General features: G+C 30.8%; 2 protein-coding genes across 3 annotated transcripts; both read right to left on the reverse strand.

The window, feature by feature from the left end:
* Positions 1-1,977: 1,977 nt before the first annotated feature.
* LOC137811574 (uncharacterized) lies at positions 1,978-5,578 on the reverse strand. Its single transcript, XM_068613365.1, has 5 exons — positions 5,274-5,578; positions 4,941-5,097; positions 4,162-4,212; positions 3,909-4,001; positions 1,978-2,566 (listed from the first exon to the last, which is right to left on the reverse strand). The coding sequence occupies exons 1-5, from the start codon at positions 5,360-5,362 to the stop codon at positions 2,498-2,500; spliced, it is 459 nt and encodes a 152-aa protein (XP_068469466.1). The 5' UTR covers positions 5,363-5,578; the 3' UTR covers positions 1,978-2,497.
* A 729-nt stretch (positions 5,579-6,307) lies between these two features.
* LOC137811568 (ATP-dependent DNA helicase Q-like 5) lies at positions 6,308-16,202 on the reverse strand. 2 transcript variants are annotated; one of them, XM_068613356.1, is made up of 19 exons: positions 15,113-16,202; positions 14,399-14,452; positions 14,094-14,206; positions 13,803-14,015; positions 13,631-13,709; positions 13,304-13,357; positions 13,141-13,215; positions 11,134-11,187; positions 10,632-10,676; positions 10,454-10,548; positions 10,250-10,379; positions 9,679-9,777; positions 9,397-9,452; positions 9,032-9,134; positions 8,211-8,339; positions 7,803-7,972; positions 7,559-7,583; positions 7,351-7,466; positions 6,308-7,004 (listed from the first exon to the last, which is right to left on the reverse strand). In XM_068613356.1, the coding sequence occupies exons 1-19, from the start codon at positions 16,118-16,120 to the stop codon at positions 6,917-6,919; spliced, it is 2,706 nt and encodes a 901-aa protein (XP_068469457.1). In that variant the 5' UTR covers positions 16,121-16,202; the 3' UTR covers positions 6,308-6,916. The 2 variants fall into 2 exon arrangements, with proteins under 2 accessions (XP_068469457.1, XP_068469456.1); XM_068613355.1 differs by having other exon boundaries at positions 13,631-14,015; positions 15,113-16,187.
* Positions 16,203-16,624: the final 422 nt, after the last annotated feature.

The following is a 16,624-nucleotide window of genomic DNA, read 5'->3' on the forward strand; positions in this document are numbered from 1 at the left end:
TAAACTGTAAATATCCAAAAAATATTTAATATATTCATAATAAAAATAAAAATATTAAATATATTTTCAATAAAATAAAAATACCTATATACCTAAAAATATATTTATATATTTATAATAATAAAAAGTATTATTATTAATAATATAAATATTAAAATAATAATAATAATTTAGATTAATTTATAAAATAATAATAAAATTATAAATAATAATTTTAGTTTTTTCACAATGCCTAATTCATTATGCATGAAAAAAGACATAGGATTTAATCAATTATGTCCTAAAAAATAGTTGATAATCGATTAAGCATACAACATAATTTATTAACCTCTATTTTTAGGAGGATAATCGATTATGTCTATTTTAACACACACCACATAATCGATTATGCTATTAAGATATTCAACATAATTGATTAGGTTCTTTTTTTAAGGGAAGACATAATCAATTAAATTCCTAAAAACAGTGGATAATAATCGATTATGTTGTTTTTTTTAAGACATAACATAATCAGTTATGTTCATTTTTTTTCCAAATTTTATTTTTTATGATTTTTCCTTTAATTTTTCATGTGTTTTTTTGTTTTTTTTCTAATTTAATATTCCGTTTGTATTTATTTTTATAAATATTCAAAATTAATAAAATACATTATTTGAAATTATAGGCTATTATTTTAGTAATTTTATTTATATTATATTATTCAAAATTCAATTATATATTATAGTAATCTAGATTTTGATTTATCAATAAGAATAGAAAATCCATTTAAATATTTAAATTCTAAAATTATGAATAATAGAATTCAATTATATATTATAATAATCTAGATTTTGATTTATTAATGAGAATAAAAAATTCATTTAAATATTTAAATTCTAAAAATATAAATAATGGAATTCAATTGATATATTATAGTAATTCATATTTGATTTTATTAATGAGAATTTGAATATTTAAATTTTATAAAGTTGGAAACTGAGAAAATGTTAACAAAATTCAAGAATTCTATAAAGTTGGAAACTGAGAAATCTCTTTCATATTTTCTGCACAACTATCTTAACCTTTTTTTTATCATTATTGTTATATTGCTAACTTTTATTGCTTACAAATAGATTGTAAACACTGATTTACTGATTTCACTATTGGATTTGCTAGGAAACAACTTGAGGTCATCTGACCAAAATTATACTATCATCTTTCTAGTGTTAGAAAGGTGAATCATTTTAATTTGATAACAAAACGACATCTATCATTCAACACACTCATCTTTGGCATGCTAAAATGGGCCACTTATTTGCTGATAAACTTGATGTTATGAAACAAAAACATACTTTTATGTTCAGTAATAAAAGTTTCATTTGCAATGCTTGTCATCTTGCAAAATAGAGGAAGCTTCCTTTCTCTTGTAGTTGTTCATATGCTAGTTATGCCTTTGACATAGACAAAAAGGGGACCATGCTCTAGTGTACATAGATACTTTTTTATTATTTTTTTATGATGATGCCTATTTTACTTGGGTATATCTCATGAAAATCAAATTTGAAGGTCATAATTTTGTAATCCATTTAAATGTTTTTGTTAAAACTCAATTTGAAAAACGTATAAAGATTATTAGAATAAGTAATGGTGTTGAATTTGATATGAAAATTTATTTTGATTATGAAATTGTGCCTCAAACGAACTATGTTGAAACACCTTAACAAAATGGAATAGTTGAATGAGAACATCAACATTTACTCAATCTCAATTTTGGTGTTATGTCCTTAATCAGGTTGTGTATTTGATAAAATGTATTTATACCTCATTTTCTCAATAATGTTTCTACTTTTTTAAAAACTATATAGAAAATATTGTGACATTACCAATCTCAAGTTCTTTAGAGGCCTTTGCTAAGTTAATACCATCACTACCAAAAAAGAAAATTTGACTATAGAGGAAAATTCAAGCACATTTCTTGGATTTAAGGCACACTAAGGATATCTTATCTTAAATCTTTAATCATATAATATTGAAGTATCTTACAATGTCAAATTTTATGAGGATCATTTCTCATATATAGACAATTTTGCTGAAAATGCCGAAAACAATTCTCCCTCTTTACCTGTATAATCTAGTCTTTGGTTTCACGAAGACATTCACTACCAATAAACCATGAACAAATCTATATAAAAAACTATAACATCACTTTGAATCTAGAACTTTAAAACAAAATGAATTTATGATTATATTTGCTTACCCTTTTTATTTTTACTTAATATAAAACTTAAATTGATACTAGTAAGATATGCATTACTACTTAGTCCTTAGATACTTAGTACCCACAAACAGCAGAAGATTTTAACGCACGAAGTCCATTGCCTTCAGTTTTTTATTTCTGTTCTTAACATCAGAACAGAAAAAGGTTAAGTTGATGAAAATGCAGACTTATTTTTGAGGGAAGAATTTGAGAGCACAGAGAAAGATTTGAGTGTTCCCATTGGTAGTGTCAACAAAGGCCTCAATTTGTAGTGAGGGGTCTTAGAAGGCTAACTGACGTGAAGAGTCCAAGGATCCCTCCCACAATCACCTGCACTACCAATGACAACAACCATGAGAAAAAAACAGAATACCAATTTACTATGATTTCCTGATATTATCTCAAATTACATTTATATTCTATGTTTTTTCCATTCATTTATCACCAGATGCAAGTGTAATTTTTAAAATTTGAAAGAGTACATGCATAAGATAAAATATTTTTTAAAACAAAATAAAAAGTTAAATTGGACTCTAAACTTCAAAAAGTTTCAGTTTAATTTACTGAAAAAGCCATTTGTGATAAAAGAATTGACCATTGCCAACAAGTATCATTTGCAGCTTGTATGTATCAAAGAAGGAAAATATTTCTTTTGACATCACACACGGTCAAAACATACACTTCACATCATATTATAATATTTAAAATTAAAAGAGAAATTAAATATGATTAAAATATGATTTTGTTGGTTTGTGAAGTGTATATTTTTTTATGAAAGAAACACACACTTGGTTCCCAATTTGTTTCTTTCGGCTAGAAATCATAAAATATAGACTCAAATATTTTTAAGTTTTTTAAATTTAAGATAATTTTTTTAAAAAATTTAAAATCAGTACTTTTAACCTTACAACTTGAAAAATGTTTCATTTAGTCTCTTTGTGTTAAATATCATTTTAGATTTTGGTTATTTGAGTAACTATTATAATCAGTTTACATGACAACCTATTTTGGTGTTGTATTTTTATAATTAACTAGCTTATTGTTTTCTTTTCAATGTATTTACTTTGATAATGTTTAAGTTAAGACATTTGAACAAAGAAACAAAAGCATTTCTCCCTAAGAACATTTAAAAAATAAATATAAAAAAATGAAATTAGACTTTTCCTTAAACTAAAATTAGTGTATCCAAAGGTTAAAAGTAAAATTTGAAATTTTTTATAAATTTTGTTTATAAATTAATTTAAAAAAGTTAATTTTAATTTATACAAAAAAATCATTTTTTTTATTTTTCTTTTCTTTTAAGTCTTTAACGAAAATATAATTCACATAAATCTTAAAAATAAGAAATTTAATAAGACTGAAATTACAAATACTAAAATAAAAAGTTGGTATTTCTATAATGATTAAAAGAATGATTAGAGCAATTAAGTAAAATGGGGAAGGAAAGAAATAAGTGTGGAGAAGATAGTTATTAACTGAAGCAAATTATAATTCAGAGTGAATGTAATCAGCAACTGTATGAGAATGATAGAATCATGAATGAACTGAAACAATGTTTATAACCCTGTGAAGCAGTACCATTTGTGCACTGAATTTCATTGGTTGAACTCAGGTCCTTCAAATAATTATAAGGAAAATGATTAGAGGAAACAATGAAACGAAAAATGATAACCTGAGAGGGTGTGTGCCCAAGAAGTTCACGAAGTGGTATGCTTTCAGCAAGAGGATGCTCAGCAGGAAGTTCATACACAATTTGGTTTAGAACCTGGGAAAATCCATTGATTCAAATTCAATGTAATTCACTGAAACCAACTAAAATAAAGGAGCAAAGCTTCTATGGACAAATCAAAGGCAACAAACAGAAAAAGGGTTCCATGGCATTCCATCTGTGGTAGAGAAAGGACAAAGAAGGGCACTCATCAAACCTCTGCTTGGCGTCCTGCTTGCAATCTTACACCAGTTGCATCATACATCACCTGCCACAAATCTCTTTTTCAGAATTTTATTTTACACAACCAGCATTACTTTAGTTCCTCACTGTCTAACCTAGCTGCATGTTTAATTGTTTAAGTAAATTACATTGACAAGTTTCGTCAAATTTCTTCCATCTTATAAATAACTTAATTGTTCGAAACATTATTAGAAGTCCATGTTAAGTAAAATGAACTATTTGATAAGTCTTGCTCTCTCTTAATGGTTTAGAACTTTTAAGTCAGGTGATTAAGGTGCAAATCAAATAGAAATAGGTGTGGGAAGTTATCAAAGAGAAAAAGATTATCAATGTTGATGATGGTTACGATCGATGAAGTGAAAATCATCGTGAAGATCAATGTATGTGGTACTTAAACTTTCAGGCTTTTCCATCCAATGGACTAATATTTTGGATTTGGCTCTTGTTAAGTCTTAATAAAGTCATTATTATATCATGTTTACAACATGGGGGGTTGCTGTAATGTTTAAAAAGCAGGAGGTTGCATGCAATCTCAAGAAGAAACCACAGGTATATTTCAGTATAATGTTTCTAATGGTTTTTGGGACATCAAATGCTTTCTTAACAAAAAGTTAATGTCTACTCCTACAGGTGCAGATATGGAGCAAGAATAGATTGAGTATTTCTTACATCTCAGGTAATTTGTAAATAAAGTATCAAGCTAAGAGATCTTCACTATTGATTTAAATGAAGAATTAGACGGAGAAGTCATACAGTACAAGCGAAAACCAAGGAAGTAGCAAAAAGAGGTCCTTCAAGGCCTTCTTGAAACCCAATGGCAGCTGCAAGAGCAGACACAGTTGCTGAATGAGATGATGGCATTCCTCCAGACCCAACTAATTGCTTAAGATCCCATCTTCTTTCCTTAAACCTGCATATCTAAGAAACATCAAGACTTTTAAACCATTTGATCATCTGTTACTTTTTCTTGAAAAGTCCTTTATCTCTCTATACTTCAAAATGAAAAATTAACCCTTTCACTTCAGTTATGCCTTTCATATATACATGTATAGTTGGTTTAGCTTATTCAAAAAGGGGAATACCAACCAGGTGGTGAAGAACTTGATGGATTGGGCAAGGGCAAAAGCAACAAAGGCAGAAATGAGAGGGTAATTGGAAGAGATTGATGAATGCATGGCTGCAACCTCATCCACAGAAAGTTTGGAAAATTGGAATCTGTAAAGTGAAGGGATCTAGGAAGGCTTAGCCTTGGAAGGAACAAAAGAGAGACTCATTTGAGGAGAAAGATGAATGATGTCTTCTTAATGGTTGGTTGGGTTGCTTCTTTTTTCTTCCAAACGCTAACTAACGGTCTTACTTTGGCTTTCACACCTGAATATGCTTCTCTGTTTGGAATCTTCAGTGGAATATCATGACTTTATTTAAAGTTAAGCATACAAAAAATAAGATTTTAAAATTTAAGTTAAAAGTGTTCAGTATTTAATTATTTTCTCTTACAAAATATCCTCTACAAACTATACTGTATCGGCTAATTTTACTTCAAAAACACAATATTAAATTGCAAGTTTTTATTATATATATACACACACTGTATCATCAAAACTTTAAATTAATTAAAAATTATTTAATACTTTATTAATAAACATAAAAAAACTAGCTAACATAATATAAAGATACTCATAAATATATGAAGATAAGTATTCTTTAGTTATACACTTTGATACAAATTATCGACGTGATGTATATTAAAATACATGTATGTCAAAACCCAAGAATATTTGTACCACTAAAAAATAAATGAACTATCCATATTTGAAAGTATGGATATAAGAAACAATACAGCAGGGCACATTTATATAAAAAGTTTATAATGCCAAGGGCTTCGCTTATATTATTATTAATTTCCACTGCCTCCTTATATATAATTTCTTCTATTCTTTTTATAATAATTTGTTTCTTCTAATTTTTTAACTGCCTGTGCCTGACTTTGAACAATTATCTACTCTGAAGGTAATAGACACTGTCTTCTTTCTGCACTTTAAGCTAAAACACATTTTTCCTTTATGATAACTAATTAAAGACTAAAAAAATGCAAATTCCTTCTATATACTTCAACAGAATAAAATAAACAATTCGAATATCAGTTGATATATACATAACAAAGGTAAACAACTTTTTCATTGTTTTGTGCTAACGTGAATTACTATATACATATGAAAAAATAATTAGAAAAGTGCTGTTGATATTTGAAGGTAAGCAAATAATAACATTATTGGCAATGGGTGCTATTCAAGATAGGGGAGAAGCCTAAAGTGGAGCTAGTCAATCTACTTTTTCCTTTTCAAGATCCGAGGGATCTCTCTCTATGACAAGGTGATAACAACAAATATCAGACAGCAAAGGATTGTAAATCCTTGATTCCTCCGACCATAGGACGCATGCTATCTCAATTCCCAACGGACAATTGGAAAATGCAAATCAATAGGCACAAAATGGGGCAGAGCTTCATTTTTCCTTTCGCTTGTCTCAACTTGAGATGACAGATGTGTGCTGGCGCCACATTTATGACAATAGTAACATGTCACACAACTCCCTAATTTAATTCCAACGACTTCACATGGCACAAAACTGAGCTCTTTTCCTGGTCCTTGGATCCATGCAAGTCTTGGACGGATTCTGTTTCCCCAGTCCAAATTTGTCAGATGGTAAAATCAATCGGTCCTAAACGGTTAGAGAATATCTTTTCCGACGATTTTTTTAAGTTCTTCTTTTGCTGCTTCCATCACTACCTTAAAGTCTATTCGTGTATACCTTCCCCTGAAATCCATAATTAAAAGTTCAGTTTTACCACTTTGCTCTAATCAATGATATAAAACCAACAAACCATAAAAAACAAAAGGTAAAAAATAATTTAGCTTTTGTTTGGAAAATATGGAAGGAACGGCTACTGCTCACTAGATTTTCCTTCTCCTTATGTTTCCCAAACAAAGACTAAGTTTTGGAACAACAAATCATGATTAATGATTGTTTATTGATACCGACGCAAGTGTGCAGTGTTCTAACTCCCACTATATGCACAACAGTTCAAAGTTGCCCGATTTATTCTCCATTATCGATAAGTAGTAGTAAGGCATCAAATAAAAAAATTAGAATTTGTATGTACCAGAAATGAGTTTTACTCCATACTGTTGAAGGATACGCTGGGCTTGCAATTCCATGCATTACTCTCGCAACTGCTCTTGGCGTAAATCGGGCCTGTGAATTGCTCTGCAGAAAGACCTGTTGAGAACCAAAGATACAAGTAAATTTTAAAAAGAATTCTTCAATACATGATATACTTAGATGATGAGAATGCTCATGTACCAACTTACCTTTATATCCGCTCGCAGGAAAGGACTGCACATGTAAAAACCACTTATTTTAGTTTAGTTAAAGATAATGCAGCATATAGCACAAGTATTTACCTATCATCAATATAGTATGTTGCTACTTGCTAGAGAACTTTATTTCTGACGTTTCAACATGCAATAGAATTTATGTTCCCGATGTTTAAAGCCATTTCATAGGCTAATTTTGTTCTCTAGTACTTAACTTAGATCAGAAATTAGATTGAACCTGCTTTGGCCAATTTTCTTGCAGAAATCAGCATTATCAACTCCAGAAAAGTAATCCAATATTTTCCTTTGCACGCATGGTGTGTGATTGGTGCCGCTGCAACCTTGCATCTTATCACATAGATTTAATGCAAAATATACAGCACTAAACATTGCATCCATTTTTCGTACCTACTCAAAAAAAGAAGCATGAGAATAAATCTATCAATAAAAACTTATTTGACCACACAAAAATGAAGAAAACGCAACATACGAATTATCCAATCAGTTATAATGACATTACATACCAAGTCTTGAAAATAAAAAAGGAAAACCAATTTTGCAGAGGATACAACATCCCAGATGAACATACTTAAAAAAAAAAAATACAAAAAAAAAATGTACCACAAGTTCATCAGAATTTACCCACCTTACAAATTTCAACTTCTGATAACCATTGGGTAATATCTTCTGATAGTGATAACAAGTCTGTAGGGACTTCAATGATCCTATAACAGTAGGCCAAGTCCTTCATTTCATAAGTTATTTCTCCCATCAGCTGAGAATATTTCGAAAATAATGAGGTCAGATTGTATTCATATTGCTTCCAATACTAAGGTTAGAGCTACTACGCCAAATGGGTGGTGTCCTATCTGAATCAAATAAGAAACATTTAATTTTGAAAACAATGAATGATGGGGCAAGACTAAATTCTCAATGAAAAAAAATGCACTACATAGCTACGCCTAGCACACAACGATATTTCCAGATCATAACAAAAAATACAGCTTCAGTACATTAATTAATAAACTTAATGTATTGTCTGAAAGATTTTCAAGACAAAGAAAACTAGCAGATTTTTTTAGATACTTTATGGCTAAAGTATTATAAATCTACAATATAGTAACTATTTTTCTTTCAGTCACATTCATCAGTATTTAACTTGTACTACTGGTAAATTGGAGGTTTGATGCAGGGGCAAGAGTTGGAAGCATTAGTCCTTGGGACTAGTATCCAGAATCAAAATTCGGTACTTTCGCGAACATTACTGTATTCATTCATTCCCAGTTTCATTTGTCAATTTAAAGAACGACTTAATGATATGAAGATCAGCCTTCAATCATAGCATCTGACATCTTTGCTTAAAGTGGCGTTACTTAGAAGAAAGAAAACCTCCTGATACACATTTTAAACATATTTGTTAAGCGCACACACGTGAACTCTAGAAAATTTACATCCACTAATCCAAACCTTCAGGTCGTACAACTGATTTGTTAATTGAACTGCTGTAACCCCCATGTCATTTGCCACAGTAGGGATGTCAAAAATATATTTCCCATGCTTATTTTCAGATCTGAAAAATCACACAACGATTCCATTAATGAAAAGTACGAGTGTAAGTGAATTAAACTGCTTCTCTAAAGATCATAATCAGGAACCAGGTGTCATTAGCAGATATACCTTCCCTTCATACAATTAAAGTTTGGAATCATACCCCATATTGGTCCGGTTAACAGCATTAAGATAACTTACAAAACTTTACCATCCAGGGGAAACAGGGAAAAAGTCTGGAAAAGTGAAAGGACGACAAGTGTAATATTCTTTGATATTATTACCTTTTTAGAATTACAGCTATAGCAGATACTTTTTGGGCAAGTAATGGCGGAGTAGTCTGCAATATACCAAAAGTTAAAAATATAAGCAACTAAATGATTATTCTAACGGTCAAAAACCATATTATGTTTTCTATATTTCAGATAAAATTTAGTAAACATAAGATTAGAATGTCCTATAAAAAATCAAGTTTAAATATATAGATTTAGGGAGACAAGCATTCATAAATTTATTCATCTTGTGTGACAAACAAATTCCACGTGCAAACATGTGTCTGGCAACACCTTATGGAAAGCCAAAGTGCAAGTTGCATTTATCTGTGGAAGTAACTGCAAGTACTGCACATGACCCAACTCCAAGCGTGTCAGAAGAGTAAGCATCACCTGGTAAAGAAAAATATAGGAAAAATGTTTTAAATTGTAGACCTAGACGATAATAGTCAACATGTATTGTCTAGATTTTCCTTACAGGAACAGGTTTCATTACTAGCATGTTAAATCTCGTGTAGACTGATAGTTACAACTATATGATTGTCCAAAAAGAAAAATTCCTAATCAATCTTGATCTCTTGAGATAAAAAAAAATAATATTTTGTACAGATAACGAGATGATCTACGCTCATAAAATGCTAAAAATGGCGTTTTTACATGGCATGCATACCCTAAAGATTTCCTAATGAAATCATGTATTGGAGCTACCAAAATTTGAATATTTCTCCCCCATTTATTATCATCGAAATATCAACATGATTGACTTCTCAACAAGATGTCATGAAATTTATCTGAAATTTTAATTGAAAATAGTTTCTGAGTAATCAAACAATAAATTTAAATGAATTGTAGTAGAGTAGAGGACCTCTTCTTTCATATCAAACCTGCGTGAAGCAGATTCTTTGATTAATGAACATATTTTCCCACAGGAGCTTTTATCAGCAGGAAAGACTTCACGCAGAAATTTGTTCACTGCATATTCATCTACTCCTTCACTGAGGATAAGAAAAAATGCATCAAAGAACAATTTGAAGGTGAGAAAAATAAAAAATAAAAATAATTGCGTTACCTGTACATTAGACTACGAAGTTTGAAAAATGTCTCATCATCATAAAATAGGTGGCAGTAGGACAACCTCCCATCTCTTCCAGCACGTCCTATCTCCTAAAATATCAATTCCCTTTAAGCAAAGCATGTGCTAGAATATCTTGCCCTGCTACTACTAAAGTTTAGAAGAAATTATGTACCTGTACATACTCTTCCAGACTTTCAGGCAAACTGTAATGAATTACCTAAACACAGGTATGACAATAGAGTTCCAGTATGAATTACTGTGATATACAAGATCATATATATTGCAATGCAAATATATAGTGTGTAAAATACAAGGGTAAAGCGTGCGAGTGATGCTTGAAGACATCATTTTTTAAATAGAACGATTAACTAAGGAACTAAAAGCATTAGCAAGAATAGAGACCAGGGAAGAGCTCAGATACCCAAGACCATTTGTCCCTATATTTGGATTTTAACCACAAAGAAAAATCTTGAGGAAGAAAGAACCAGTTGTTTATGATACAGCCAGACTTCAAAGGTTTGAAGCATATGACATAGAAAATCAGGTTACCATGCAATAAGAGCACAATGAGAATCAGTAAATCACTACATGAGAATACCATCCTAGAGGACTTCTATAGTACACCAGTTCATGCAAATTAATACAGAAAACCATAACGAGGTGATAAACCTTACAGCTCCAACATCACTTTTATCTAGTCCCATGCCAAATGCCACAGTTGCGACAACCTTCATAAAAAATACAAGTTATCAGTTAACAAAAACTAAAACGAGGAAACACAAAGAAAACTAGTATATAATCCGTGTGCTGCATGGGAAAATTAAATGATAAATTACTAAAATTATAAATAAATGTTAAAGTATAACAAGTATATTACCCGTTTGTTGCATGGAAAAATTAAATTACAAATTACTTAAAAACATAACAGCATGTTAAATTATAACATTTTTAAATTTAGCAAAAGATATCACAAAAAACCCTAATGAAACATAAGATATAAACATAACTTCGATGAGGAAATCATTTGTTTGTAAATAAATATAGTTTGTTAAGGTAAATTAAATTTTAAGAGTACTAATATTTCATACAGAATTAATAAAAAATTTAACTGTTGAATACTTTGGAATGAATAATTATACCATGCTTTGACATGGAAATTTATGATTTGTAATTTTCTGTCATAAATAATTCAAATGATTTTCACAATGTAAATATCACCATATCAACAGCAGAACATAGATTTCTATTTGTAGACGAAAACCAATAACGTTTTGGACATTAATCACAAGTGACATATTTATCGAATTACATACTGCATATTATAATTTCTAAAAAGCATATAGACCGGCAATGTGGAGTAAAACAAATTCAGAGTAAAACTTGAAGAATTAGCTCTATTTTCCTTTATAACCTACAAAAATAAGAAATCGTGTTTCAAAGAAGAGAGATGAAGTTTCTTTCTTGGTAGAATTCAAAACATTTAACATTGATAACCCTTTTACCAGCGTCAGAGAAAATTTGAAACTTTTTTCAAAGACAATGTTCAAATGGCATAGTTAAATCTGGACAACTTAATTATGTATTTTATATATATATATATATATATATATATATATATATATATATATATATATATATATATATATATATATATATACACACACACACATTGATATTTGAAATCAGTCCGAAAAAATATAAGTTTTACCAACGTAAAACTAGATAAAATTGATTTCTCTAACCCTCACTTGTATTGTTTCTATACTCGTGGTTTTCAATTTGAACTAAGTGTGAATTTATTTCACCATCCATTGAACATGTTTATACTTTAATGTAATATATTACAAAGAATTGTTTCAAAAAATTGATATTTATCTAGATATCTACAGTTATATAAATCTAAATATTTATGAATATATAGTTTGTTTTTAGATTTAGATTTTAATATTGTTTAGTTCTCTTATTAAAAAAATTAATTTTCAACTAGTAAAGTAATTCAAAGTCCATGGATATTTAATCATTATTGTTTGTAAGAATAAAAGTAGACATAATAAAAAATTTAAATATTTATATTGTAATAAGAAAGTATATTGATTATATTTTGTATGTTATGATATTTTTTAAACATGTATCTTGCATACATATACTTTTGTTTGTTTTATTATTTAACTAGAAAACTTTTTCAAAAGGTTTTTCTGAAATGAAAAGATTAAAAACAACTAAAACATCTAATTTATATATTTAAACAAAATGAAAAAATAAATTTAAGTATTTTTCCTTTATCAATATTTATTTCAATGTAGGAGAAATATTTTATCTAATTCTTAAATTGTCTTTTTTTATCACTTAAAATTTAATTTACTACTTTTATATGAATAAATAAATATAATTAGCAATGACTGATTGTTAGATTGAAATGTAATAAATAAATTTTAGAATTCACATTTGAAGTATACATATTTTACAATAGAAGAAAAAGATAGGAAGTCAGCAAGAGAAAATATTTTATGGTGACAAGACTGGCCAAAAGACAAAGTCAAACTTAACATGACAAAATTGCTAAATAGTTATTTATTATTATTATTATTATTATTATTATTATTATTATATATATATATATATATAAATGCACGTGTCATAAATTCATAATATCTATGATTAAATCATAAAATTTGTCTTACCACTCTGATCTTGTTGGAATTAAACAAGTCCTGTACATAGCTACGTTCTTTTGCAGTGATACCACTATGATAACTCTACATGACAAATCAATCATCAAATTTAACTCAGTGCCATGGATTATACCGAAAGACATGCAATGTCAAAAGAAAATTCAAAGCTAACCTTTGCCAAGATATTGTTATCATTCAAATATCTGCTAATTTGATCAGTTTCATACTGGAACAAGAAGAAGCGTCATTAATTTCCCACCAACATATAAACGTTATTATATATATATATATATATAATTCAATTATCAACTATAGAAAACGATATGTTAAATGAGTCATGTGGATCTCATCACTAACTGTCTTTCTGCCAACAATATTGTACATATCAAATGCTGAGAGCTAGAAGCGAGAATATATTGCAATACAGTGACAGTTGAGTTTAAGAAATCATAGAACATCCCGTACTTGAAAGTTAACAAAAGCCAGTCCATATACACACCTGAAATTTGCAGTATATGATCATGCTCTGAACCTCAGCAAAAGGAGGAGACTTCATCAAAATCAGAAGGTCTTTCATTCTAATATGTTCAAAGAATTCAAACATAAGTTTAACAAAGTTCACATAATGAAAGTATACAAGCTCAAGCAGTAAGTAGAAGCATATAACTTGCCTGTTTCTGACCATAGACACTGATAAATGAAAATTGTCCCTTAACTGCGCCTTCTGAATAAGATTTGTGGAAGGGATATCTAGAGCAGACATGATGGCATCTAAAGTTGTGGTAGTAGCGGTTGCTGTCATTGCAAGCACAGCACGAACATTAAGTGTCTTACGAAGCAGAGATGCTCGAAGTCTCATAAAAGACGGTCGGAAATTGTGAGACCTGTACAAATGTTTTCAAAATCTCAAGATTAACCACGAAACAAATTAATGCCACCAAATAACATTGGAATTCCCTCACCATTCAGATATACAATGTGCTTCATCAATAACAACAAGTGATATGGCTGACAAAGAAGAAATAGTAGACAGAAACTCTTCATTCAGAAACCGCTCCGGCGAAACAAAAAGCACCTACATAAATCAAAATTTCAAAACATCAATTTTATGCAAGAGTACTACTACCATCATCCATAAATAAACCTCAACATGCAAACACGTGCTACAAAAATGGCCTGCAAACAATCAAAACCATTGTATGCAAACAATCAGTGCTACACAATCTGAACCAGAGTCATTCCTACATGTAGTTGTAGAAAGTCCTACCTTTATCCCCCCTTGTCGAAGCTGCATCATTGATTCAGAGGCTTCTTCAGGTGTCTAATATTAGTAAACATAAAGAGATTAATTAAACACAAGGGGATGAAAGGATAACATCGAACATATCAGTATGTATGTATAGGAGAAGAGAAATTTGAATTAAGTTTTCCCCGTAAATTAAAATTAACTTGTATTGAAGTTAAACATAGCTTTTAAAGAAGTTCAGTGAGAGACTTTCTTTAGAAGTTAAAGCCCATAAGTCGATTTTATGTTATAAGAGAAGTATATTGAAGAAGAAAATAAGAAACTAAAATACATTGGACCTCTCTATAAGTTAAAATCAACTTATGCAGCATAACTTTTGGACAAGTTAAGTGCATAAGTCTACTTTAACTTGGTGAGAAGCTGATATCATGTACCTGCATATTTCTTTTTCGGTAAGTACTAAGAGATTATTGTCGGAAAATTTGAGAGAAGGAGAAAAACTAGAGAGATCTTCACCAATGAACTACATGCTGACCACCCAAGAAAATTTGACACCACACTCATCCCAAAATCTTAAAACGCACTTACACTCTAACAACAACTTTTTTTCCGAAATGGCCTAAGTTATGAACTAACTTATTACATTCTTTCTTTTTCTCCTATGAAGGTAATTGAGAAGCTTAAACAAACAGAACCAATCAACCAACACTGCACAAGGTAGAAAGTATAACACACCTGAGTACTGGATAGAAGACCACCCCTAATCACATAAGGCAATTGCCTCAACTGATCAATCATCAAAGCCACCAATGGACTAACAACCAATGTAATCCCAGGCAAGATCAGAGCAGGCAACTGATAACACAGCGACTTTCCGGCTCCGGTCGGCAAAACAACCACTCCTGACTTCCCAGCAAGAACCATCTTAATTGCATCAACCTGCCCGTCTCGAAAACAATCATAGCCATAAACCAATTTCAAAATTTCCAACAAATTCTCCTCCGAAGCCTCATCGAGGGCCGCAGCCACAGCCTCTTCCACCACAGCGCAATCAATTTCACGAACCTTACAACCCCCTCTCTGTTTCAACTCTCCAATATCCTTCTCTTCCCCCTCCTTTTCCTGCTGCGATTTGAATTTCCCTCTCTTGTACCTTTTCCCGCCGAATTTTCCCTTCTTGTTCAGGAACTTCCTTCGCTTGCCACTCAAGTTCAGCTTCACAAAGTTTCCATCGCCGCCGCTGCATGGTCGAGGCTTCACGACAGGCATAGGCGCGCTGGCACCTATCAGGTTGGGAAGGCGCGCCTTTCCGCGTTTCCTCGCATCGGCGCTCTCGGCGCGTGAATCAGACGCGGCGGAAGTAAGAAAAGGTTCGATTCCAGAAGATTCAAAGTTAACGAGCGGTCTTCGAATCTTCGCGAACGAAGCAGAGTATGAGGAGGAGAAGAAACCAGCAGGAAGGGTTTCAATGGAGGAGGAAACTGACGCCGCGCCGGAGGGTCGCCGAATTTGGAAGGGGAGATCGGTGGGAAGGGAGAGAGGTGTTTCCTGGATGGGGTCGGGTTTCGACGGGACTTTGGAGGATCCAGAAGGGGCTGGTTTTGATTTTGAGGGTTTGATTCTGACTCGGGATTTGTTTGGAACCTCGAGAGGTGGTGGTGGCGGCCGAGGCGGTGATGAACTTAATTGTCTCGGAGGAGTTGCGGAGATGTGAGATCCGTCGGAGTCTGAATCCGACTCCATTATGATTTTGTTGAGTCGGAGCAGAGATGAGTGAAGAATGTCTTAAAGAAGACAAATTTTGTTCCCGCCACTTTTGCAGTTTCTTTTAGGTGTTTCTTCCTGGAGCTTAGCAAATTTCTCCCTACACCCATCATTTTTGGAAAAAAGACTATTTTATCCTTTTAAAAAGTATTATTTATATTATTCTTTTTTAAATGTTTTTTAACATAATTTTCATAACAATATTTTATGAATTCTAGATTTATAATTCTAAAAGTAAAATAAAAAATCTATTTTAAAAAGAATATTTTGAAATTGTTTTTAAGATTTTTTATTTTCAAAATATTATTATTTGGATTAAGAAGTGAAAATAAAGAGTGGAATTGACATGATTTGAAGAGAAAGTCTAAAGAAAGTTAAGGATGTTTGGATTAAAGTAAATAGGGTAAAAAATATACATAAAATTTATAAAAGTTTTTTTAGTGATGTGATGGATGTAATTGAAATTATATTTACTCCTATATT

Source organism: Phaseolus vulgaris, chromosome 2 (assembly GCF_000499845.2).
Source record: "Phaseolus vulgaris cultivar G19833 chromosome 2, P. vulgaris v2.0, whole genome shotgun sequence".
NCBI lineage: Eukaryota > Viridiplantae > Streptophyta > Magnoliopsida > Fabales > Fabaceae > Phaseolus > Phaseolus vulgaris.